The 27,167-nt window shown below is 37.5% G+C and overlaps 1 protein-coding gene across 2 annotated transcripts in view; it reads left to right on the top strand.

Moving 5' to 3' along the window:
• GDI2 (GDP dissociation inhibitor 2) overlaps positions 1 to 27,167 on the top strand; it is a 60,836-nt gene that overhangs the window by 18,427 nt on the left and 15,242 nt on the right. Inside the window, exons 2-6 of one of the 2 annotated variants that reach the window (XM_006862735.1) lie at positions 939 to 1,046; positions 4,210 to 4,309; positions 12,748 to 12,882; positions 20,707 to 20,905; positions 21,058 to 21,189. In XM_006862735.1, coding sequence (XP_006862797.1) covers positions 939 to 1,046; positions 4,210 to 4,309; positions 12,748 to 12,882; positions 20,707 to 20,905; positions 21,058 to 21,189 — 674 coding nt within the window. The remainder of the gene's footprint in view (positions 1 to 938; positions 1,047 to 4,209; positions 4,310 to 12,747; positions 12,883 to 20,706; positions 20,906 to 21,057; positions 21,190 to 27,167) is intronic. The other variant, XM_006862736.1, reaches the window with a different exon arrangement.

The following is a 27,167-nucleotide window of genomic DNA, read 5'->3' as shown; positions in this document are numbered from 1 at the left end:
TGAGTTGTTTTAAGTAAAAATTCTGTGATTTCCCACCCCCCTGTGCCAAAAAAAAAAAAAAAAAAACCTACTTCGGATTATAAATCAAAGGATTTCATTTATTTATTTTTTTTAAAGTAATAGGTCCATTATGTGCACTTCCCACTTTGCCACATGGAATATTCAAGGACATAAGATTTAATAAAAGAGATTTTTAATGCTTTCATCAAAGACATTCTTAATTGAAACTCGCTTTTTAAATTGTGAGTGCCTAGTGGTTAAGAGGATTCCTGGTGTGGAGCTGTGGGATAATGCACTGGACTACAAGGTTGGTTTGAACCTCAAGGTTGGCAATTCAAATTCACCAGGTGTTCCTTGGTGGTAACCCTATACAGGGCTGCTATGAGTCGGAACCAACTTGATGGCACTTACCAACAACAAGAGGTGCTGATAAGAATGGCACTGTGGATTAAGTGTTGAACTGCATGGTTGATGATATAAACCCACCAGCCACTCCAGGGGAGAAAGATGAGTTAGTCTGATCCTGTAAAGATTTACAGTTTCAAAGACCCCATATAGGGTTGCTATGAGTGGAAACAACTCAATGGCAGTGGTTTTTTTGGTGGTTAAGAATGCAGTGACTCCTAGTACAGTCCAGAGTCACTGTCTTAATTCCTGTTATCTAGCATTGATCTTGCATCATCAGTGCAAATGCCAACACAGTTTGTTTTATAAAAGAGATGAATAACGTCTTATGAAAGCAGTTTTAACGTGGAGACCTGCAATGATTCACAGACCATACTTTATAAACTGTTACTTTAGGGCTTCATTTAAATCTTTTAGGGAAGATTATTGTACAGATTTAAGTGTTAATTACTTAATATTTAAAAATGTTTAATAACAAAATATTTTAAATATACTGTAACCTTTTTCTTCCTTTGAAAATATTTGCCCTCCAGGAATGCATCCTGTCAGGTATAATGTCAGTAAATGGAAAGAAAGTTCTTCACATGGATCGAAACCCTTATTATGGAGGAGAAAGTGCATCTATAACACCACTGGAAGATGTAAGTGTTAATAAAATTATTATGCCCTTTATACTTTTGTGCATTTTACTTGAGATTCCCAAGTTTATTATGTATACATGTGTTTGATTTTGCTTTATCAAAACTAATAGAATATCTTGGCACTAACTTCAGGATCTTTTCATTTGGGGCATAAGAGAATGTAAATGGTCAGATATTTACATAATATCTGGGGCAGCATTATTATTTCTCAAAGTTAATATAGATTCAAAAAGGTAAGTAGAGGATCCCCTTTTGATAAAGATGTAATATGAGTAATATGCCAGTGATTTCCAGATAGTCTTACTTATTCTCTGAGTCACCCAAAGAGAAATTTGCATCCCCATATTTCAGATGACAAATTTGTCCCTGTGGGACTTAAATTGCCAAGATGAATTGTGACCCTAGCTTTTATGACTAAAACATTTTTCATTTTGTTACATTGCCCTATTTCCAAAGGCACACACACACAAAATGTGTTTTATTAAATGTATTTATGTCTCTGTGTGGAATTTGATACGCACTCACTTGCACAGACAAGAGCTCTGTTGTATTTTAAAAGAGATATATAAGTCATTGGTAACTTTTAGAATAATCAGTAATAACAGACTTAATTTTTATACCAAAGTTTAGAATACATTCAAGCGTACAGAAAAGTTGAAAGAATTATACAATGCATTGAAAACCTTACATCTGACTTCAGTTAACATTTTTGTTTCTTGCATTTCTTTGTTGTTGTTGGTTTTGACCCATTAAAAGTTTTAATTTCATCTTTCCACAAACTTTCTAAAGTCCTTGTCTGCTTCATCATACATCTAAGAGTAACATTCTCCTACATAATCATACCACCATTAGCACACTGGTTATTGTTGTTAAAGTGCCATCATAGCAACTCTTAAAATCCAGACCATACTCAGATTTCCCCAATAATTTCAAGAAAATCTTAATGTCTTATATAGTTGTAGAAGTTTTTTGTTGTTGTAAAACAAGATTAACTAAAGGTTCAAGCATTGTAGTTGATGTTTCTCTTTACCCTTAATCTACAAAGATTTTTTTTTCTTTTGAAAAGTCCATGCTGATTTTTAAGGAAGTATTATTGGGTGCTTGATATTGTATCATATCAGGAGGAACATAATGTGTGGTTAATTCATCACTAATGACCCCTTGTTTAAGGTGATGACCACTAGATGCTACATTGTAATTCATCTGTTGTTGTTGTTATTGTTGTTGTTAAATATGGAGGAGTTGGTTCCCACTCATAGTGACCCTGCACAGGCTTTCCAAGTCTGTAAATCTTTACAGGAGCAGAAAGCCTTATCTTTCTCCCGTGGAACAGTTGGTAGTTTCGAACTGCCGACCTTGAGGTTAGCAGCCTGAGTTGTAACTGCTGCGCTATCAGAGTAGAGTGATAAATTTGCAGTTGATAAGTAATTTGTGTCACCATTTATTAGCTAATCTTCAGTAAGATGAGCAAGCTTGCCTTCTTTTTCCTGTAAGGAAACTCAGAGACTCAGGGATTTTTTTTATCTAGTAAGTATATGTCACCTGTGTTCTTTCTGTTCTACTTTAGAAGTAGAATTAATGAGCTTAGATGCATAGTCTCAGCTTTACCAGTTGTTGTTGTTGTTGTTAAGTGCTGTTGAGTCAGTTCCAACTCATAATGACCTTGTATAGAGTTTCCAAGGAGCACTGGTGTGTTTGAACTGCTGAACTATAGTTAGCAATTCAGTGTTTGTTCTGCAGCGCTACATCAGGGCTCTTCTTTTTACCTAGAGTTCAGCAAATACAACCAATCTAGTTGTAGCATAGTGGTTATGAATCAGGCTGCGAAACGCAAGGTCAGCAGTTCGAAACTACCAACTGCTCTGCGGGAGAAAAATGAGGCTTTCTGCTCCCGTAAAGATTTACAGCCTCGGAAACCCTGTTCAGGGTCGCTATGGGTCGGAACCTACTCAACGGCACTTAACAACAACAAAAAGTTGCAGTCAAGTGAATTCTGACTCATGACAACCTTATGTGTTTTAGGGTAGAACTGCATTCCATAGGGTTTTTTTTTTTTTTTTTTTAAGCACCTTTGATCTTTTTGAGGTAGATAGGCAGATACCTATTGGTGGATTCAAACACCCAGCCTTTCCGTTATAGCTCAAGTACTTTATAATTTGTGTCACTCAGGGCTCCTTAGAGTTCTCGTTGTTGTTGTTAAGTGCTGTTGAGTTGGTTCCAACCCATAGCGACCCTGTATAGGGTTTCCGATGAGCAGCTGGTGAGCTTAAACTGCTGACTTGCAGTTCAAAACGACCTTGTGGTTGAATGCTTATCCTACAGTGCCACACCAGGACTCCTGGAACTCTCATTAGCTTATATAAATTAACTGTTGTTGTTGTTATGTGCCATCGAGTCGGTTCCGACCCATAGCGACCCTGTACAGGGTTTCCGAGGGTGTAAATCTTTACGGGAGTAGAAAGCCTCATCTTTCTCCCGCGGAGCAGCTGGTAATTTCGAACCGCTGACCTTAAGGTTCGCAGCCCGATTCGTAACCACTACGCTACCAGAGCTCCTTAACTGTAACGGATTTTAATTCCCTTTTCTGATTTCCTAAATTTTATTTTTAACTCCTTACATATTCACAGAAGCAGAAATAAAGGCCTCATAGTGTTTTTGGCCAGCAGAGGGTAGAGTTTAAACAATTTCTACAAATAAGGGATACACCAACAGACCTAATGTGAATTGGCAAATAGTGTAAATAGTTTTGCTTTGTACTCTTGCTTTTTGGCTAGGAAATCCCCAAACCTCTGTAATATTTGTTTATTTTAGCATTAATTAAATATTAAATGTACATATGTATTATTGTTGTTACGTGCCTTGAGTCAGTTCTGATTCATAGCAATCCTATATAGAGTTTGCAAGGAGCATCTGATGGATTTGACCTGCTGATCTTTTGGTTCTCAGTCCAGTGCTGATCTTCCAGCGCCATACTAGGAGTCCACATATGTATTAGAATCTTGTTAAAATTTATATCTGATGCAAAATGAAATTCCTTTTTGGACTTCACCTCAGGTACTGGTGTTATTAGACCAACCTCTTTATCAAAAAATAGTTGTATATCATGATGAAAGCTTAAAAATCAGTTTGGTTACATTGTGGGTATTTTTTGCTTTTATTTTAGCTGTACAAAAGATTTAAAATACCAGGTTCACCACCAGCATCAATGGGGAGAGGAAGAGACTGGAATGTTGACTTAATTCCCAAGTTCCTTATGGCTAATGGTAAAGCATTCTAACTTAAATATATTTATGTTAGAAACTAACTCTTGAGTATTATCCCTAGGTATGTGGGTATATATACATAAATTATGCTGGATGGCAGTAGTATGGTGAGTAATATGATCAGTTGCAGATGTCTTATGGTAGTAGGGTTTTTAGTGATTGAATTTTTTTGTAGATAGAAAGACGCCTGTTGGTGGATTCAAACACCCAGTCTTTTGTTACAGTAGACAATAGGAATGCAGAGAAGGTATGACTTATTAGTAACTGGTTCTTGAGAAATAAAACTATGATATGGCACAATATGTACCAAAATTGCAAGCTTTTATAATATTCTATCCTTGTCTGTATGCTTTCTTTCTTTCTCTTTTTTTTTTTTTTAATGTTTTATTGTGAATTATGTGATAGCTTACATGGGAGAACATTGGTTTTATATTCATTCTATCGTATATCGTATCATTGCCATGGTTACAATCCCCTCCATGCAGTCCTTCCCCCGTGCCCCCCAGGTCTTCAGCACACAGTCGCTCTCTCTCTCTGGATCTAAAGTCTCCAGCTGCTCCATCGCTCCACGTCATCATCTCTGCCTCCATTTCAGGCATCACTGCTTCTCTGGGTAGGGTCCTGCTCTCTGCTCTTCTCCCCTGATGGTCCTAGGGACCGTCTGTATGCTTTCTTGACAATCTTGGATATCTGGACTTTAGGGTTTGATAAATGAGTTTTAAAAAATAGTATTTTCAAATTATTTTTTTGCTGTTTTTAACAAGTTGTTGTTAAGTACCATGGAGTCGGTTCCAACTCATAGTGAACCATACACAGGGTTTCCGAGGTTGTAAATCTTTACGGGAGCAGAACACCTCATCTTTTTCCCGCAGAACTGCTGGTAGTTTCGAACTGCTGATCTTCAGGTTAGCAGCCCTATTCGTAACCACTATGCAAGAGGAACTGTTTTTTAAATTGCTGTGATATTAGTACCCACTTATGAAATGATATTGTAAATCTACATTGTTGGTTGTAAATCTATTTGTGTCACATGAAATAGTGAACCAACTTTTCCCTTTTTGAGTTTATATTGTATAGTTTGTTTTAATTAAAGGAAATGTCTTTTTCTCAGAAATTAAAGTTAATGAAATTTTTGAGGTATTATAAAAGAGTTTAAGTAATGTAACAATTTATTAAAATGAGAAAACGTAACGTAGAAAAGAGAGGAAATGAAATTTACATAATCAAATCTCTTCACCTAGATTTTATCATTGTTAACATTTTGGTGTATAACCTGCCAGGCTATATCACTTTTTATTTTATACTCAATTGACATACTTTGGTCTTTTAGCATATATTTTGTGAACAGTTGAGGGAAAGTGTATATGTTTGTATATGTTGGAGGTAAAGGCAGTATGGTTTTTTGTTTTTTAAGGCTTTTGCTTTATTTTGCCAAATTTTACTTTAACCCAGAGACTGTGACACTACCCTTACCCAATATCTTTACTAACTCTGGTTGTTATTCTTTTTAATTTTTGTTACTGAAAGATAAAATACTTTTATCTTTTATATATCTCTACTTACTAGAGGATGAAATGATTTCCAGATGTTATTGGCTTATAGGTTTCCTGAATTGGCCATTTTTTTTTTTTTTTTTAATGTTTTACTGTGAATTATGTGATAGTTTACATGGGAGAACATTAGTTTTACAGTCCCCTCCATGCATCATCAACCAACCAAAGGGTATATCCTACAAGCCTGGTTGTCAGCACACAGCCCCTCTCCCTCTCTGGGTCTACAGTTCCCAGCTGCTCCATCTCTCCATGTCATTGTCTCTGCCTCCATCTCAGGCATCACTGCTTCTCTGGGTAGGGTCCCGCTCTCTGCTCTTCTCCCTTCATGGCCCCAGGGACCTTGAATTGGCCATTGTTGTTGGACATTTTTATGCTGTTGTTTTGGTATTCTTTTATATTTATTGAAAGAGCTTTTGTAGAATTTTAGGATATAAACCCTTTTTACATCTGTTGAAAATATCTTTTTTCAAGTTTGATTGGCCTTCTAATGCTATTGTATTTTGGTCCATACAAAAGTTTTTTGCTCTCATGTGGCCACAATGGTCGATCATTTTTTCCTTTAAATTTTTTATTGTGAATTGAGGGAAGATTTATAGACAAGTTGATCAGTTTACTTTAAGCACATTATACACTTTTATTCATCTCATTGATTGCAGGTCCCATCCATGTAACTGCCGTTTTTCCACTTCTTCCCTGTGGTTCTTATTTCCATTCTATCCTCCCTTCCCATCCCTTCTCATCTTTGTCCTTAGGTAAATGTTGCCCTTTTGATCTTGAATGGTTGAACATTCCATAGTGAGCTGTTCCCGCTATATACCTGTCTACTGCTTGGCTGAAAATTGTGCCATGAGGGTGAGTTCCATACCAGACCTGAAGGATGGTCCAGAGTCATTGTCTTGGGTTCCTCCAGTCTCTTTCTGACCAGTAAACCCCGTTTTTTTTTTTTTTTTTTTTTATAGTTTTGAATTTTGTTCCACATTTTCTCCCACTCTATTAGGGCCTCTAATGTGATCCCTTTCAGAACAATTGGTAGTGGTAACTGGGCACTACTTAGTTTTTCTGGTCTTAGAGTCATGGAGGTTGATGTTCCCATGTTCTGTTGGTCCATTGGACTAGTTGATTCCAAGCATCTTCAATTTCCATCACTTTTCTTTCCTGCTGCACGTGGAGACACCAGTAATTGCAACTTAGATGATCACTCATGAACTTTTAAGATCCTAGTGACTACTCACCAAAGTAGGATATAGAATACTGTCTCTGTGGACTATGTTATGCCAATTCACCATGGTGTCCCCCTGAGACCATGTTTCTGATCCCCAGGCCCAACAACTCATGCCTTAAGATGTTTGATAATATTTAAGAATTTTTCTTCATTTTCCTTCTATTGTTTTTGATTTGGAGAAATTTTCTCCCTACCTCAAGGTTATAAAAATACTAATACTCACTTCTGATAGATTTTTTTGTTTTTATTTTTTAAATTTAAGGTTTTTATTGTGGATTGAGTGAAAGTATACAGGGCACATCATCAGTTTCACATTCAACAATTCATATAACTTGTTTCATTACATTGATTATAATCCCCTCCATATACCATCAGTTAAAAGTATTTCTCTCTATCCACTTTAGCTTTTTTAAAAAACACACAAACAAAAAAACCCACTCAGGCATATATAATAAATTACATCTCCAAAGAGCACATTCTGCAGGTCTGCTCCTGGCCACCAGTTCTTAGTCCTCAGCCACTCCCCCTCTCTATGCCCCCATCTCTGCCTGCATCTCTGGTGCTGCTGCTTCTCTGGATAAGGTCCCACATTCTATTTGTGCTTTCCTCTCTTGATGGTCCTAGTTTCCTCTGTTTCTGGACTGTAATATTAGCCACTCCCCTTTTTTTGTTACAAAACTTCTACCTTTACAATTGAGACAGTTGCGATTAGTCACGATAACAGTTATTCACTATTGAATCTTACGAATCTTATCCCCATCTCCTTTCACCAGACCCATCTAGACAAGATGATAATATTCAGTGGGGACTCTTTCTTTCTCCCCACACTCTTAACTAAGCTCCCTCTTGAAACCTTGTAAGCCAGTCACTTTGTGCCTTTATTGCCCCCTCATTTTAGGTAGCCAATGTCTAAGTTGCCCATCCCTGTCACTTCTGATAGTTTTATAACTTAATTTTTTCTGTCATAAACCTAAACTTAGCAATTTTGCTATATAAATAAATCTATTCTTCTGTTGATTGGAACCGAAGAATAAATAAAATGAAGCTCTCCATATTATTTCTTATTCTAAAAAAGTTTAAATTTCTTGGATCATCTTAGTTTAGTATTTATTGTTTCAAATCTTTAATTTTATTGGATTTTTTATTGACTGCTTTAATGTTTTTGTGTTCTTATATTTATTTTTGTTGAGACTATAAACAGCAAAACATACACCGATTCCACAGCTTCTTCATGTACAGTTTAGTGATACTGATTCTATTCTTTGAGTTGTACAAGTACATTTAACCCTCATTTTCTGAGTTGTTACTCGCTAATTAATGTAATGTAAACTCACTGTCCCCTAAGGTTCCTATTTTTTCTTTCTAGTTGCTATTGTCAGTTTAATACGATATAGATACTTTACCAAATATCTTAGGCTGAGTTTTCAAGTGAAGCAAAACCATTGAAACTTCTGTATGTATATATATGGTGGTGGTGGTTATTGGAGTTGGTTCTGACTCATAGGGACCCTGTACAGGGTGATGAAGGCTTTAAATCTTTACGGGAGCAGAAAGCCTCATCTTTCTCCCACGGAACAGCTGGTAGTTACGAAATGCTGACCCTGAGATTAGCAGCCCGATTGGTAGCCACTATGCTACCAGAGCTCCTTATGTATATATATAGAGAGAAGTTTCTATCAAGGAAATGGCTCACAGTTGTAGAGGTGGAGGAATCCCAAATATAAGTCAGATGAACCAAGATGGGCAAGCCAGCCAGTCCAGCAGGTAGTCAGCCAGCCAGCCGGGTAGATAATAAAGCAGGCTACTGGCTCAAGTCCAAAGAAATGCAGGTTGGAGAATGAGCCAGATGCAAGATCCAGACCCAGCAAAAGAGCAAGCAAGCTTTGCCTGCGTGTTCATTATATTGGAAGCTGGCAGCACTGCCACGGAAACATCCTTTTAGTTGATTGGCTGCTCATAGCCAATCATCTTAGAGTTAACTACACTGTATTAGATCTCACCGTGGGAATAACCACATCTCAACTGACCCTGTATAGTGTTTACGAGGAGCAGCTGGTGAATTTGAACTGCCAGGGTTGTGGAGACTGATGTTCCATTACTCTGTCAAAGTAATTGATTCCAAGCATCTTCAATTCTCATTTCATTCTTTCTGCACATGGAGAGACCAATAGCTGTACCTTCGATGGCTAGTCATGAGCTTTTAAGATCTTAGATGCTACTCACTAAAGTCGGATGTAAAACATTGTTTTTGTCAACTATGCTATGCCAGTTGACCATGGCATCCCCTGAGACTATGGTCTTGAGCCCCCAAGCCCAGCAACTCCTTGCCTTGAGAGGTTTGATAATATCTAAGAAGTTATTTTACCTGCTGTATGTTCTACCACATGCATAGCTTTGTTTGCAGGAGAGGTAAATATCCATGTACAGATAACCTTTTTTAAATGCTTATCTATTTGTGCGAATGCTCCCACTCTTCCTCCCTTATCCACTCAGCCCGTGTTCTGGTGTGGAGGTGTAGGATAATGCTTTCTTTTAATAAGAAAACCTTTTCTTGAGTTTTTATAATAGTGGTAACAAACAATATTTATTTGCCCTTTTGTGATTGACCAATCTTACTTAACAGAATGTCATTCAGCTTCATCCAAGTTAGGCATTTCACAGATTCATTATGTGTATGTATCAAAATTTGTTTATTCACTCTTCCATTGATGGGCATTTAGGCTGTGTCCATCTTTTTGGCATTTTGAATAGTGCTGCGATGATCATCAATGTGCATATATCTATTCATGTCTTGGCTCTTATTTCTTGTTGATATATACCAAGTAGAAGGCTTGCTGGGTCTTATGGTATTTCTTTTTCCAACTTTCTGAGAAAGTGCCACACTGTTTTCCACAGTGGTTGCACCATTTTATAGTCCCCCAGCAATGTAGGAGGGTCCCAGTCTCTCCGCACCCTTGCCAGCATTTGTTGTTTTGAACTTTACTATTAATGCTGATATGAGATGCTATCACATTGTTCTTTTGATTTGTATCTCTCTAATGACTACTGATCGTGAACATTTCTTCATATGTTTGTTGGCTGCGTGGGTGTTTTCCTTGATAAAAGTGTCTGTTTATGTCCTGTGCCCAATTTTTAATAAGGTTGTTTTTCTTTTTCCTTGTAGAAGTGTTCTAGTTTTCTCTTTTTTTTAAGTTTTGGAGATTAGTCCCTTGTCTGATACGTCATTGCAAAAAAATTTTTTTCTACTCTTTTGGTGAAATCTTGTGATGCACATAAGTGTCTAATTTTTAGGAGGTCCCAATCATCTATTTCGTCTTCTAATGTTTGTGTGTTTTTAGTTGTGTTTGATAAAATATTTATTCCATGCATTAGAGTCCCTGAGTTTGTTATTATTTTTGAATGATGATCTTTATAGTTCTAGGTTTTACATTTAGATCTTTCATCCACATTGAGTTTGTTTTTGTATATGGTGTGAGATGTGGGTCTTGTTTCATTCTTCTGCAAATAGTTTTCTGGTTTTCTCATTACCTTTCGTTGAAGAGACTATCTCTTCTCCACTTAAGGTGTTTTGGCCCTTTGTCAAAGATCAACTGATTATATGTGGATAGATTTACTTCTGGGTTCTCAAATTCTGACCCAATGTATGTTTCATTGTACCAGTACCCAGCTGTTTTGTCCACTGTGATTATGCAGTACATTTTGAGATCAGGGAGTGAGCAGCCGCCAACTTTTTCTTGTTAAGCATTACTTTTCTTAGCTAAGGTCTCTTTCTTTTCCGTATAAAGTTAGTGATCATTTTTTTCTATTAAAGAATAATTTAGAATCTGGATTGGGATTGCATTATATCTATAGGTTGCTATGGCTAGTGTTGACATTTCCACCTTGTTAAGTCGTTCTATCTATGAGCATGGTATATTGCATTTTTTTGTAAGCTTCTATTAGTTTCTTGTAGTAGTGTTTTATGGTTTTCCTTGTGTAGGTCTTTTGTTTCTCTGATTAGATTGATTTCTAAGTATTTCTTCTTTAGGTGGCTATTGTAAATGGTATTTTCCTAATTTCCCTTTCAGAGCTGCATTTATTAGTGTAGATGAATCCAGCTGACTTTTGTATATTGATTTTGTGCCCTATTGAGACATTTTTCACTAGACAAGCTGAACTATTTTAAGACTATTTCCGAGGATGTTTTTGTTTTAAGGTATAAAGATTATCTCAGGGCAGTAACTTTCCATGGATTTGTGTTCACCCTCCATGACTATAGAAAGTTTAGAGTGTATGAGAATTTGAAATTCTATTTTGCTTTTTACCCCTTTTGTTTAGGATTTTTCTGTAGAATCTTTGATCAAAATGTTAAATAATGGTGGTTGGGTTCCATATAGTTCTTCTGACTTCATGGCAAAGAAGGCAGTTGTTCATGTAGTCAATTAGCTACACAGTCCATATTCTCCTGCTGTTTATTCCCAACTCTCCTTCCACTGGTGCTCCAGGTGAATAGAAACCAATTGTTGTGACTAAATTTCTTTGTTTCTCAAGCAAATTTTAGCATCCAAAACTTCTTTGGCTTATGGGCAGGTAATATTTCTAAATTGTAAGCTTACATTTTCCTTTATCTGAAATCAATGCTGGCTTTAATAAATATAGGTTGACTTGAAAGTGAGAACCAAAGATTCCTAAAAAGTTTTGCTTACAATATGCCACTCTTTAAAGTGTAACAACAGTATATAAAGAAACTCAAACCCATTTAATAATACTACAGTTCTACTACTCTACTACTCTTGTCTCTAGTAAATGCAGGGCTTCAGATTGGTTCAGAATAGTTTTGTCATGACTGAGAAAAACAAGGGCAGCATAGGCATCGAATAGCTACCAAATCTCTTGCACTTCAGATTTTGATCTGAGTATGTAACAGGCAGTAGTAGCCTGCTCAGACAGAAATGGTGGTAGACTTCCCTGCTCTGAATGTGTCAGCTGCCATCTTTGATCAGGGCACCACTGTGTGTTTTCATGGGCTAGGGCTACCCTTATTTCTTTGAACCACTACAGAACCGCTTTGAAGTCTTGAATATGTAGTTCTTAGATTTTATGAGGGCTTACTGGTGTTAACCTTGAAGTTGTAACATTAAAACTCTTTTATGACTGAATTTTTTTTTTTTTTCGCTTTGAATTTTTTTGTTGATGCCATATGCTTTCAGTAATGGAAAGCATGCTTAAATTAAGGGGCAAGAATATATTTTTGAGGAAGTAAGGGTTTTAATGTGGAATGCATTTGTTCCAAGTAGACTCTAGTGGGTAGTGGGTGGGGTGAGTATGGTCCCATTTCTTCAGATTCATGCAGTTGTTCAGGTCTCCGCCAGGTGGCAGCACATACCGCAACTTGGATAGAAGCATCCTAAGAAACCTAAGAAGCTGAAACTATAGATGGGCAGTGTTGTCACACAGGTTTTAAAAGTGTTTAAAAAAGAAACCAAAACCCTTAATATGTTAAGTGATAGATATACATTCTGGTTTTCTGCTTAAGATTATGACTTTGAAGATATTTATTTTTTTTTAGGAATTATTAAAAAATGTTAAGAAAAATTGGGAAGCCATATTATTAAATGTACCTTTACTCCTGCTAATTTTAAAGCTAGTACACATAATAAGTTTGAATTATATGATTCTTACAGGTCAGCTGGTTAAGATGCTGCTTTATACAGAGGTTACCCGCTACTTGGATTTCAAAGTAACTGAAGGGAGCTTTGTATATAAGGGAGGAAAAATCTACAAGGTTCCTTCCACTGAAGCAGAAGCCCTGGCATCTAGTAAGTAATTTTTTTGTTTTCTTAGAATAAGATTTCGTAATGGAATCTTAAACGTTCAGTACCCTCTTGGCTGTCTACTCATCCATTCACCCATTCAGTCAGCGTGTATTTACCAAATGTCCATTATGTGTCAATCTATTTTAGGCAGTGGATATATTTGTGAATGAAAAAAAAATTTTTTTTTTAAACCCTACCCTTGTGAAGCTTAGAGAGAGATTAAATGATTATCTAGTTAACCTTTCCTGTTGCTAGGCTCTGTGATAAATACTTTCATTTTCTTATTTAACTTCCAGAACAACTTAGAGCAATGCTACTAGGGCTTGAACTCACATAGGTGCTGTTTATTGGGATTGGAGTTGAAGCCCTGGTAGCATTGCTCTAAGGAATCCTGGTGGCGCTGTGGATTAGGCAATGTGCTGCTAACTACAGGGTTGGCAGTTCAATCCCACCAGCTATTCCATGGGAGAAAGATGAAACTGTCTGCTTCTGTAAAGATTTACCCTCTCAGAAACCCTATAGAGAGTCGCTGTAAGTTGGAATTAACTTGATATTTGCGAGTTTATTGTAGGGTTTCACATTGCTCCTGAGCTTCTGTGCTTGACCATTTTACTAAGCTGACCTCCTATGGTTTTTATTTAACCCATCAGAAAAACAAAGAACTCTATTCTGGTGACAACCATCTTCTTGTGGGTGCTGTTGTCATTCCTTAACATCTCTATTTTTAGGAATTCCTACTAAATATGATGTCATTTTATTCTCTGCCTAAAATTATTTGCTCTTCTCATTGAAGATTGCTGATTAACCATAACCTCTGATATCTTTAAAATAGCAAGTACCCATAGGAAAAATCTTCTGTCCTTCAAGGTGCTGTAGTCATCGTTAAGGCCCATGTGAAGCAGAATAACTTCGTAAAACTAAACTTTGTATAGAGGGATTTTACACATAGTAAGGGCTCTTAGTGTGGCGCTGTGGGTTAAGGTGCTGAACTGCAAAGTCAGTTTGAACCACAGGTCTGCAGTTCAAGCTTACCAGTTGCTCCTTGAAAATCCTATACAGGGTCTCTATGGTTGGAACTGACTCGACGGCACTTAACAACACCGGGTGCTCTAGGAGGAGGAAACAGTTTAGATTGGGAAAATCGAAAAACTGCCTTTAAATTCTCTAGTGATTACTTTGACGTGTTATGAAGGTTTTCTTGCAAGCCTAATTTGAATTATTTTAGCAGTTTTTCTGACTTCGTTTGTTATTCTGGAAGGAAATATTGGGCAAAATATGTTAAAAGGCTATTCAGAAAATAAATACCACTAAGAATTACGGCTGGAAGCAGAGTATCAGAAAGATGTTTACCTGTGCTTTATTGACTACTCAAAGGCTTTTAATTGTGTGGATCATGACAAGCTATGGGCAACATTGTGAAGTATGAGTATTCCAGAACACTTAATTGTGCTCGTGAGGAATCTGTACATGGACCAAGAAGCAGTTGTTCGAACAGAACATGGGAACACTGAATCATTTAAAATTAAAGAAGGTGCGCAACAGGCTGTATTCTTTCACCATACTTATTCAACCTGTATGTTGAGCAAATAATCTGAGAAACCTGGGTTATATGAAAAAAAATGTGGCATCAGGATTAGAGGAAGAGGACTTAAAACATTTACTGATGAAGATCAAAGAGCACAGCCTTTGGTATGGATTACATCTCAATGTAAAGAAAACAAAAATCTTCACCACTGGACCAATAAACAACATTCTTATCAATGGAGAAAAGATTGAAGTTGTCAAGGACTTCATGCTTCTTGGATCAACTATCAACACTCATGGAAGCAGCAGTCATGAAATCAAACGACGTATTGCATTAGGCAAATCTGCTGCACAAGACCTTTTTAAAGTGTTGAAGAGTAAAGATGTCAGCTTGAGGACTAAGGTGCGCCTGACCCAACCCATGGTATTTTCAATAACTTCATATGCATGTGAAAGCTGGACAGTGACTAAGGAAGACTGTAGAAGAATTGGTGCTTTTGAGTTATGGTGTTGGAGGAGAATAATGAAAGTGCCATGGGCTGCCAAAAGAACCAATAGATCCGTTTTGGAAGAAGTGTAGCTAGAATGCTCCTTGGAGTCCAGGATGGCCAAACTTCATCTTTCATACTTAAGACATATTGTCAGGAGGGACCAGTCGCTAGAGAAGGATAGGGATATCATGTTTGATAAGGTGGAGAGTCAGAGAAAAAGAGGAAGACCCCCAGCGAGATGGATTGGCCAAGTGGCAGCATCGATGGACTTGAGCGCGGCAGCAGTAGTGAGGTGGGCCTAGGATTGGGCCATGTTTTGTTCTACTGTGCATAAGGTAGCTATGGGTCAGTACCGACTCCATGGCACCTAACAACAACAACAACAAGAATTATAGCTTGATTAGGAATGACAGCTAGGGAAGAAAAAGAATGGTTTCAGAATAAATTAGTCATGCAATCATGGATTGGAGATTTAAAAAAAATATATAAATATAAGCAAATAGGTTTATACACACATATATATTAGTTTATATATATATATTACATATATATGCGTGTATGTATATACACATACAGAAGTCCTGGTGTGACGCTGTAGAATAAGCACTTAACTGCAAGGTTGGCTGTTCAAACTCAATAGCCACTCCTCAGAATCCCTATACAGGGTCACTTTGAGTCTGAACCAACTCTGGCTCTAACAAAAACAATTTATGTATACACTTAACATATGCATATATATGTTAAGTGTCATCACATTGGTTCTGACTCATAACAGCCTTGCATAGGGTTTTCGAGGAGCAACTGGTGAATTCGAACTGCCAGCTTTGTGGTTCAAACCAATATTGTGGTCTAGTGCTTTATCCCACAGCACCATACCCCTCCTCTCCTCTCCCCCTTCTCTCTCTATACGTGTATATGTGTATCTATATGTATATTTGTGTGTGTTTGTGTACACACACACAAACTTCTGGTGTGGTGCTGTAGTATAAGTGCAAGACTGCAAGGTCAGTTTGAACCACAAGGTTGGCAGTTCAAACTCACCAGGTGTTGCGTGTTGTTGAGTCGGTTCTAACTCTTAGCGACCCTGTGTAAGATGTCCGATGAGTAGCTGGTGGTTTTGAACTGCCAGCCTTGTGGTTCACAGTCCAGTACTTATCCTACATAAATTTATATATAGAAAAATTCACCCTTATTTAGTATACAATTTTGTGAATTTTGGTCAAATGACTGCCTTACAAGCAACTTGATCTTTTTTTTTTAATTGTAGGATTTTAAAGTAGACAAGAAAATTCTAGGCATAATGAAGGAATGAGACAAGGAAAAAAGTATAAAGGTGGAGAGGCTGAAGAGAAGAATGGATAAAAGCATATGAGGGGGCTCCAGAAATCTCATGAAAAATTCAAATATCTTGTAATACAATTTTTCCATGAACTTTTTTGAAGTCCCCTTATGTATGTACTGGAGTCCTAGTGTGGCGCTGTGAGCTAATGCACCAGACTGCAAAGCCGTTTGAACTACAAGCTCAGTGGTTCAAGCTCACCAGTCACTCTTTGGAAACCGTATGCAGGGTCGCTATGGGTCGGAACCGACTTTCTAGCACTTAACTACTACCACTACTATGTATGTACTACTAAGTTCTTTATGTGTATTATCTTATTTTGTGTACATTTCACTGTAGCCCAGTGAAATGGATGCTAATGTTTTCATTTTAGATATGGGGAAATTTAGTTATATGAAGAACTTCAAAAAGCTTGTGGAAAAATAGAATTACAGGATAATGGAATTTTTTCACAAAGTGGAATGCTCCCTCATGTTGTACACCATATCTTAGTAGTGTTGTTAGGACAATAGTTATCCTCTTAATTTTTTTTTCCCCTATAATCTGTGGTCAGATGTTACGTCTGGTAAGTAGTGGAAAAGCTTTTATCTGGTCTGGAGTCCATATCTTTTCAGGTTTAAAAAATCTTGACATAAGTTGTATTTTTTTATAAGTAAGTGTATAATGGAGAACGTAAAACAGCATTCGAAATGCAATTAAGACACTACAAGGAGTCTTCAAAAAGTTCGTGTAAAATGCATATTGTGAAAAAAGGTTTGCATGGATTGCATTCTCTTTTGTACTAAAATAGTTGTATTAGTTTGGTACAGCATGTCTGAACAGAAGGTAATTGAGGCATTACGGAGAAGACATCAGTTTGGAAAGAGCGCCTATGAGAACAACATGAAATCTGCTAATATTACAGCAAAAACAACTATAAGCTTGGTGGAAGAATGGTTAAATCATTGATGCTTCACAAAAAGTTTATGGGAGCCCTATCCTCAAAACATAATAATAATCAACAATTTACAAATGGATAATTTGTTTTAGGAGGGATAAGACTGTGTTGGATGGTGAAGATGAAGCCCGCAGTGGTAGACCATCCTCATCAGTTTGTTAGTACATAAATATTGGTGCCCTAATTGAAAAAGACTAATGATTAACAGCATCAATAATAGTCAACACTGTACATATCTCCACTGGTTCAGTGTACAGTTTTGATTGAAAAACTAAACTTTCTGCTCAATGGGTGCCAAAATTGTTGTGCCTGGATCAGCTGCAGACAAGAACAGGGCTTTCAATGGAAAATGTAAACAAATGAGATCAAAATTCTAAAGCATTTCTTGGAAGAATTGTAATAGGAGATGAAGCATGGCTTTACCAGTACAACTCTGAAGACAAAGCACAATCATAGCATTGGCTGCCAAAAGGTGGAAGTAGCTTAATCAGGAACAAAGGTCATGACAACAGTTTTTGGGATAGTCAAGGCATTTTTTGTATTGACTTTCTGAAGGGACAAAGAATGGTTATACCTGCTTATTAGGAGAGTACTTTGAGAAAGTTAGCCAAAGCTTTAGCAGAAAAGTACCCAGGAAAGCTTCACCACAGAGTTCTTCTACACCATGACAATCTTCCTGCTCATTCCTCTCATCAAACTAGGGCAATTTTGTGACAGCTTCAGTGGGGAAATTGGCATCCACCTTACAGGTGTGCTCTAGCTCCTCTGACTTCTTTTTGTTTCCTAGTCTTAAAAAATCTTCAAAGTGCATCCATTTTTTTTTTTCCCATTCTTTAGGGGTGGACTAAATGGCTGATATCATTGCTTACAAAAGTGTCTTGACCTTGATGGAACTTATGTTGAGAAATAAAGTTTATGTTTTATTTTTATCTTTTAATTGTATTTTTCTACAAACTTTTTGAAGTCTCTTTGGGTACCTAATCCTGAAACAGATTTTTAAAGCTTTTTATCACATATGTTAATATTCATTACATACTGTGCATATCCAGTATGTAAATAAGTCATCTTTAATATTCACGGCCATTATGTAGTAATTTATGAAATAAATACGTACTGAGCACTGGCTATGTACCAGATACCCTTTTAGGTTTGGGGCTGGGAATTATTTCACAGAAAGAGAAAAGAAAAATTTTAAATCCCTTATGGGGTTTATATTAGTGTGAGACCAACAATAAATCAATGAGGAAAATATGTTGAGTGTTGATAAATAATATGGAGAAAGAAAAAATGGGAAATGGGTCAGGTATACAAAGTTTTAATATGATCAGAGAATATGCAGTAGGAAACATTACTATTTGAACCTGTCAGTTATGAAATTTTCAGAATGAGAAATGTATCTTTAAAAATGTTTTTACAGTGGTGTTATCTGGCTCTGATAGCATATTAGCTAGTAATTGAGAGCAGTAGCTTGGTGCCAGGCTTAACAACATAAAAATCAGGGATGGAGAAGCAACTAGAGCTTCCTTACTGTGCTTAGAACAGAAGTAAGATTGGTACCTGTAACTAACTGACTTCAGGATCAAGTAAAGGAGGAAGAGAAAAGAGAAAAGGAAATTTAAGGAAATGCAACAAATAGATTTTCATTAACTTTTTGTTGTGAAAGGTTTATAAAGTTGAACATCAGTTTTACTAGATGTTTATTTTGGTTAATTAAATAGTTATGATACTCTAGAATATCTTTATATCTCAAAAGCACTGTCTACGAGAGTGTGATATCTAAGTTATATTTGCATTTAAAACAGTTTCTTGTTTCCCTTTAACTGTTTAATTCCTACGCTGGACAACTTAAAACTTGTGTCCTAAGTATAGTGTTGATTTGGTACTGGAATACGGATGGCCCCCCTGGGTTACCACTGACATATTGGACAAATGGATAATGTACTCGCCCATTAATGTTATGTAAATTTATCATCATATTTGAAATGATGGGGAACCATCCTCTCTACTCAACCCGTACTCCCAAAGAATTCTTTATCACGGTCACCTCCATTTGCTGCACATGAAGCTTTAAAATCATTGAGTAAGGCTACGTAAGAACCATGGGTACCTGTTGCATCTTATCTACAAGATTGACTTGAGACACAGCAATGGATCCCTTTTGTAGCCTGTATTTCTTTAAAATTATAAAACAATCTTTGGGGAAGTGTTTGAAAGTTTTTTTATTTTTAAAGCTATGGTTGTTTTTAAAGTAGTTGTTCATTTTAGGAAATGGGAAGAAAGGAGTAAAAACAAAACTCATTTTCCCTTGGCCACTTTTTACCAGCTCTATGCTCCTGGTTTGGCACTACAGGATCAGCCTTCTACTGCAGATTACAAGGTTGGCAGTTCAAACCTGCCAGTTGCTCCTCAGAACCCCTACACAGGGTTGCTGAGTTGGAACCAACTTGATGGCACTTAACAACAACAATGCTACTAATATGAATGCTGACTAATAGAATGGAGAATTTATATAGTGTTTTTTTATAATTATCTCCCTGTTTGTTTTTTAATAGATACTTTAAAAAGTAATGAATTGATTATGTGGGACTTCATTAAAGTAAGTTACTAGTAGCATAATCAACATCTAAATTCAGTGAGGTCAGTTTGTTCTTAGAATCCAAACTTCTTTTCTATTAAATGCTAGAGTGTTTCTTAGCATATTGAAAAGGAAATGGGATAAGTGTAGGTAATTGGCTGAGTATAGGTCAGAGTTGTCAAGGGAAGAACATATAGATGGATGCCTTGATGGATAATATTATTTTAGTTGTTATTTACCTTGTACTTAACAAAAGATATAATTAGACTTAATATTATTGTTGTTGTTAAGTGCTGTCCAGTCAGATCTGACTTATAGCGACCCAGTACAGGGTTTCTGAGGAGCGGCTGGTGAGTTTGAACTGCCCATCTTGCAGTTCAAACCAACCTTGTGATCCAATGCTTAGCCTACAGACTTAATATTACATTTAATTAAATACTGATTGTAATTACTTGAATCAGAACTGACTTGATGGTACTTAACAGCAATAATTACTTGTAATTGTATTTTTTAATTGAAGGCTTTATAACTGTCCTGTTGTAATTATGTCAGCTTGTTTTAAAAAGTGTGGTGAAACTGAAAGTACATGTTATCCAAGTTCCATTATCTTATTTTTCACAAGGAATTAGAAGAACCCAAGTTAATAACATTGCTATTAGATACCATCGAGTCATTTTCTATTCATCGTGACGCAACACTGCCTGGTCCTGTGCCATCCTCACGTGACCCATTGAGAATTCCCTCTCTTTAATAGGAGTCCTGGTGTGGCACTGTGGGTTAATGTGCTGGACTACAAAGTCAGTTTGAACTGCACTGCTGGCGGTTCAAGCTTACCAGCTGCTCCTTGAAAACTACACAGGGTCGCTATGAGTCGGAACTGACTCGACGGCACTTAACAACATATTCCCTTTTACACAGTATCCTTTTGTGAGTGTTTGCTTTAAAAAAAAATCTTTTTCAGGCTTAATGGGACTGTTTGAAAAACGTCGCTTCAGAAAATTCCTAGTGTATGTTGCCAACTTCGATGAAAAAGATTCTAGAACTTTTGAGGGCATTGATCCCAAGAAGACTACAATGCGAGATGTGTATAAGAAATTCGACTTGGGCCAAGATGTTATAGACTTTACTGGTCATGCCCTTGCACTTTACAGAACTGATGAGTAAGTTTTTTGGTCTTTAGATTTTTATTTTCTTGGGACACTTTCACTGAATTTCCCAACTATTTAACTGGATTTGTATCACTTCAGAAAAAAAAAAAGAAGTTAAAATGAAAACCCAGATTTTTTTCTAATATTCATTTACTTTTCTCCAGTTATTTAGAACAACCATGTTGTGAAACCATTAATAGGATTAAACTTTACAGCGAGTCTTTGGCAAGATATGGCAAAAGCCCATATCTTTATCCACTTTATGGCCTTGGAGAGCTGCCACAAGGGTTTGCAAGGTAAGAGCCCATAATTAACTTGTTAGCTAAAACTTTACTGATACTAAACCTCATCTTCAACATAAATGAATGAGATAGAGTTGTGCATAATGAGATGACATGGCTGTGAGTGATGAGATGTCATATTCTTTTTTTTTTTAAACTTTTATTTTTAATTGAGTGAAGGTTTACAGGGTTTACATCAGGTTTACATTCAACAAACCATTGCAATGATTACAATCCCCTTCATGCACCTTCAGTTAACAGTATTTACCTCTACTACCTTTTTTTTCCTTGTTGTACACATATCACATTAAAAATATATATTTGTTCAAATGTCCAAAGGGCACATTTTGCAAGGCAGCCTCCTGCCTGCAGATACACTGCCTTTCTATGGACCTGTAGACTTTGCTGCTCTTTCTCTCTATGCCATTGCCTTTGCCACCATCTCTGTTGTTGCCACTTTTCTAATTAGAATCCCTGGCTCTCATGCTCTTCCCTCTTTTTTCATGTGTTATTGTGTATTGTGTGGTAGTCTACATGGGGGAACATTAGTTTTATATTCATTCCATCATACATCGTCTCATTGCCATAGTTACCATCCCGTCCATGCATCATCACCCAATCAAAGGGTACACCCTGCAATCCTGCCCTCCCTCCCCTCATGATCCTCAGCACACAGCCCTTCTCCCTCTCCGGATCCCTAGTCGCCAGCCACTCCTTCTCTTCACGTCATCCTCTCTGTCTCAGTCTCAGGCCTCACTGCTCCTCTAGGTGGGGTCCCGCTCTCCGCTCTTCTCCATTGATGGTCCAGGGCCCTCCGCTCCTAGACTGAAAGGTCAGTCACTCCCCTCCTTGCTATAAAGTGTCCACCTTTACATTTCCAGTCCTAACAATCAGTCCTGGTAACAGTGATTCACCCTTGCTTCCCAAGGGACCCATCTGCATTTCTTTTCATCTGCCTTTCCTAGACAGGTTGGATGCCACTCACTGGACATTCTACCATCCTTCCCACCCTGTGGATCTGGGTTCCCTCTTGAAAGCTTGTAAGCCAGTCACTTCTTGCCTTTGTATCTCTTCTCCCATTTTGGTTAGTCAATGTTCAAGATGGCCATCCCTATCTACTCTTTGTGTGGAGGGGGTGGGAATAATTCTTGGAGGAGGGATTTATTCCCTCTTTTGAACTACTGCATTTATAGGTGGATGTCCAGTTTATCAAATTGTATCAGATGACGCTTTTTTCCTCTTCTATCTTCTTCGGGTTGAGCTCTGTTCGTCCCATCATTGGAGCCATGGCAAGTGGGTATCATCTGCAGGTGTGGGTGTTCCTGCGTCTGTCCGCCTTCTTCTTATCAGTTGGTTGCTTCGGTCTCCACTCTAGTCCTCTGTGGATGTGTCACTGACTCTGAGCTCATGAGTCCCCAGGTCTTGCCTCACTGCTGGCCGACCAGGTCTCTACCCGGGCTCACCATTGTCTGCTGAACGATGCAGGGCTTAGCTCGCTGCTTCTTTGATGTTCATCGGTCACTTCTCTTTATGGGTGATGCGCGTGATTGCCAATCAGAACGCGTTTTCCCCTTGCACCTTAGTCTTGGAGGAGGATTTGCACTGAGAGGACCCAACCACTTGCCTTGGTGTCTCCTGGGCAGACAGCTTGCTTGTTCTTGTGGTAACAGTCAGATTGCCCTTATTGTTTTGTATTTTTCCTGTAGGTCCTTCTTTCAAGAAGTGTCTTCTGGTTTTCTGGCTGCTCCAGGCTGGTCTGCTTGTCCTTTCAAGAGGAAAGTTTCCCTTCTCTGATGGTCTGGATGTGGTTCAGACTTTCTTCTATAAGTCTTATGTAATGCAGAGGCTCCTCATGAGGTCTTCTTCACTAGATACATTGTAGCCCCATTTTAGGTATTCCAATTAGTTATTGGCAGAACATGGACTTACAAGCTTTCTATGGTGATATTTCTGGCTATTCCTTTTCCTCTTCCTCCAGTGACTGTTTTATATTATAATGCTTGGAAAACCAAGGTTCAAAAGTCAGCCAAGTATCTCAACATTATTCCCCCCTTTTCCCCATTCCAACCCTGTCCCAGTCTCTGGATCCCAGAGCCCTGTTGTTCTAAGGCTGTGCCTAAATCCATTTTAACCTCTGTCCCATTTAGCTCATTGATACCTGCCTAATTGCTCTCCCATCTGCCTTGTTCTTCCATTCCCCTCTCCCTACTTGTATATTGCCCCCCTCCCCAATACCCAAATTATCCTGTGTCTATTCCCTGTACTGTGTTCCGCCTTTCCCTCCCACCCTTATTCCTACCCCTTCGTCCTAGCAACCTGCTAGGAATCCACTTTAGTGGATTAGTTTGGGTTCTTTTTCTTAGTCTTTTATAGTAGTGGTCCTATGCAGTATTTTTCCTTTTGTGATTGACTAATTTCACTCAACATAATGTCCTTAAGGTTCATCCATGTTAGGAAGTGGCATGTAGCTTCCTTGTTATTTTTCAAGGTAGCATAGTACTGCATTGTGTGTATGTGCCACAGCTTGTTTATCCATTCTTCAGTTGATGGTCACTTTGGCTGTCTCCATCTTTTTGCTATTGTAAATAGTGCTGCAGTGAACATTGGTGTGCATATATCTTCCCGTGTTGTGGCTCGTTTTAATTCCTCCTAAGCCAAAATTCCCCTTTCCCCTGGTACCACTGATCATCTTTGATTTCTGTATATTTGCTTATTTCAGATAAATAAGGTCATTTAATATATGTCCTTTTGCAACTGACTTCATGCGTGATTCAGGTGCATTCATGTGTGATGCACATGAGGACTTCATTTTGTTCATAGCTGATTAAAAGTCCATTGTGTGCATATTCTACATTATGTTTATCCCTTCATCTGTTGGTGAATATTTTCATTGTTTCTATCTTTGGCCTATTGTGAAAAGTTCTTCAATAAACCTTGATATGTAGGCTTCTGTTTGCCTTCCTGCGTTCACCTCTAAGTACACAAGGGGGCTTCACATGTTCTTGGAAAATGGAATTGAAAGGCAATGGAATTTTTCCACAAACTTTTTAAAAACCCCCTCATATACCTAAAGGAGCTCTGGTAGCGTAGTGGTTACGAATCGGGCTGCTAGCCAGAAGTCAGCAGTTCAAAACTACCAGCTGTTCCGCGGGAGAAAGATGAGGCTTTCTGCTCCCGTAAGGATTTGCAGCCTTGGAAACCCTGTATAGGGTTGCTATGAGTTGGAACTGACTCCACAGCACATAGCACATATACCTAGGATTGATTGGGATTGATGATGGGTCATATTAATTCTATGTTCAGTTTCTTAAGGAACTGCAAAACTTTTCTACAGTGACTACAGCATTTTACATTCCTAGCCAGCAAGGGATGAGAGTTCTAGTTTCCCCACAACCTTACCAAAGCCTTTTTTTTCTTTAATATTGTATCATTGGCTTTGTAATAGCAGTGATGTGGTATTTCATGGTTTTCCTTGGCATGTCTCTAATGGCTAATGATGTTGAGCATCCTTTCATGTGCTTCTTGGCCACTTAAATATCATCTTTGGTGACATGGCTGTTCAAGTACTTTGCCTGTTGTTGTTTTTTAATTAGTTTTGTCTGTTGTTAAATTATAAAAAAAGTGTGTAAATAAAATTTTTTTTGTATATTAGACCCTTATGGATCCCAAAAATTCTTTCCCCAAATTTTTCTTACAATCTGTTCTTTTCACTTTTTTGATAAAAGTCTGTTGATGGACAAACAGTATTATATTTTCTGAAGTGCCGTTTGCCTGTTTTGACTTTTGTTGTGAGATTTGATAATACATAGTTAACAACTGTCCCCTGCAGCCATACTCCCTATATTTTCTACTAAGGTTTCACCTTTAGTTCTTTGATCCATTTAAGATAGACTTTTCTGTTTCTGTTAAGAAGACTGTTGGAGTTTTGGTGGAGATTGCATTGAATATATAGATGGCTTTGGGTAGTATTTATATCTTAGTTATAATAAGCCTTTTAATTATGAGTCCTGTAGGCTAAGCACTGGACTTCTAACCTCAAGATCACCAGTTCAAATTCACTAGCCACTTGTCAGAAACCCTATACAAGGTTGTTATGAGTTGAAACTGACTTGACACTTACTAACAACATTTATGGGTATGGGATGTTCTTGTATTTATTTAGGTCTTTAATTTATTCTAGTACTGCTTTAGTTCTATATAAATCTTTTGCCTTTTTGGTCAGATTTATTCCTAGGTGTATTTATTCTCTTAGATTTTGAATGCTAATGCTTCCTTAATTTCCTTTTCCATTTGTGTACTGACCTTATGCCTTGCCACTAATTTTATTGGAATTAAATTTGCTTGTAATGAAATACATAGATCCTGATTTTTTCTAGATTGATTTTTATAAAAATTTTTATCGTGAATTGGATTAAAGATTACAGAGCAGATCATCAGTTCTACATTCTACAATTCACACACATTTTGTTTTCATCTCATTGATTGTAGTCCCCCGTAGCATCACTTATCCATTCTTCCTCCTTTGCTAACCCTTCTGAACTTTGTACTTGGGTAAATGCTGCCCTCTTGTTCTCAAGAGGTGGATAATTCTAAGGTATATGGACCTCTCTAGTGTTGTTAATTCTCCTGATAGCCATGGGAGTGAGTTCAGGTCCACACTTGAGCTATAGTACTAGATATACCTGGTATTTGTAATGGAAAAAAATGTTTTGATAAACGTGTAGACTCAATGTAAACAGTGCCCTAATCAAGAAACAGAACAGTTTCATTACCTTGCAAGTTCTCTTGTTGCATTTCATAACCAATCCTCTTTCCCCACTTTCCCGAGCAGCTACATTTTATTTTACAGTGATAACTTACCACTACAAATTTCACACCTCTTGAAGTTCATATAAGGAGTACTGCAGTGTGCTCATTTTTTTTTTTCCGTTAGCAATATATTTTTGCTTAGCTATATATTTGAAATTCATCTGTGTAGATTCATAGACTGTTAGTTTGTTCCTTTTTTATTACCATTTAGTAGTATTTTATTATATGAAAATACTAAAGGTTGTTTACCTATTCTCTTGTAGATGGCATATGGAGTTTGGTTTTTGTGGATTTTTTGAGGGGGCTATTTTGACATTTTGTGTGTAAGTCTTTCTGTGGACATAATTTGTCAGTAGCTTTTGGATAAATATCCAGAAGTGATATTGTTAGTTGATACGGCAGATATGTGTTTAATGTAATAAAATCTGCCAAACACTTTTCTAGGGTAGTTGTATCATTTTGCAGTGACTTAGCAGTATATGAGAATTCCAGTTGTTCCACATTCTTGTCAACATTTAGTGTTCTCATTCGTTTTCATTTTAACCATTCTATTGGAAATGAAATGCTACCTCCTTATGATTTTAACTTCACTTTCCTGAAGGCTGTTGTTGGTCACCTTTAAGTGTGCTTATTGGCCATCTGTATGCCTTTGTGGTGTGTGGTATTCATGTCTTTGTTGTTGTTAGGTGCCATTGAGTCGGTACTGACTCAGAGCAACCCTATGCACAACAGAACGAAACACTGTCTGATCCTGGCCAACCTCATAATTGTTGCCACGTTTGAGCCCACAGATCCACTGATACTGCCACTTTGTCAATCCATCTCACTGGAGGTCTTTCTCTTTTTCTCTGACTCTCCACCTTACCAAACATGATACCCTTCTCCAGCGAGGTCCCTCTTGACAGTATGTCCAAATTATGAGAGATGAAGTTCGGCCATCCTGGCCTCTAAGGAACACTCTGGCTTCACTTCTTCCAACAAAGATCTGTTGATTCTTTTGGCAATCCATGGCACTTTCAATATTCTCCTCCAATACCACAACTCAAAGGCATCAATTCTTCTACGATCTTCCTTATTCACTGTCCAGTTTTCACATCCATATGAGGTTATTGAAAATACCATGGCTTGGGTCAGGCGCACCTTAGTCCTCAAGCTGACATCTCTGCTCTTCAACACTTTAAAAA

The sequence above is a fragment of the Chrysochloris asiatica genome, unplaced genomic scaffold (assembly GCF_000296735.1).
Source record: "Chrysochloris asiatica unplaced genomic scaffold, ChrAsi1.0 scaffold00050, whole genome shotgun sequence".
Taxonomy (NCBI): Eukaryota; Metazoa; Chordata; class Mammalia; order Afrosoricida; family Chrysochloridae; genus Chrysochloris; species Chrysochloris asiatica.
This window is presented reverse-complemented; position numbering and strand designations above follow the sequence as displayed.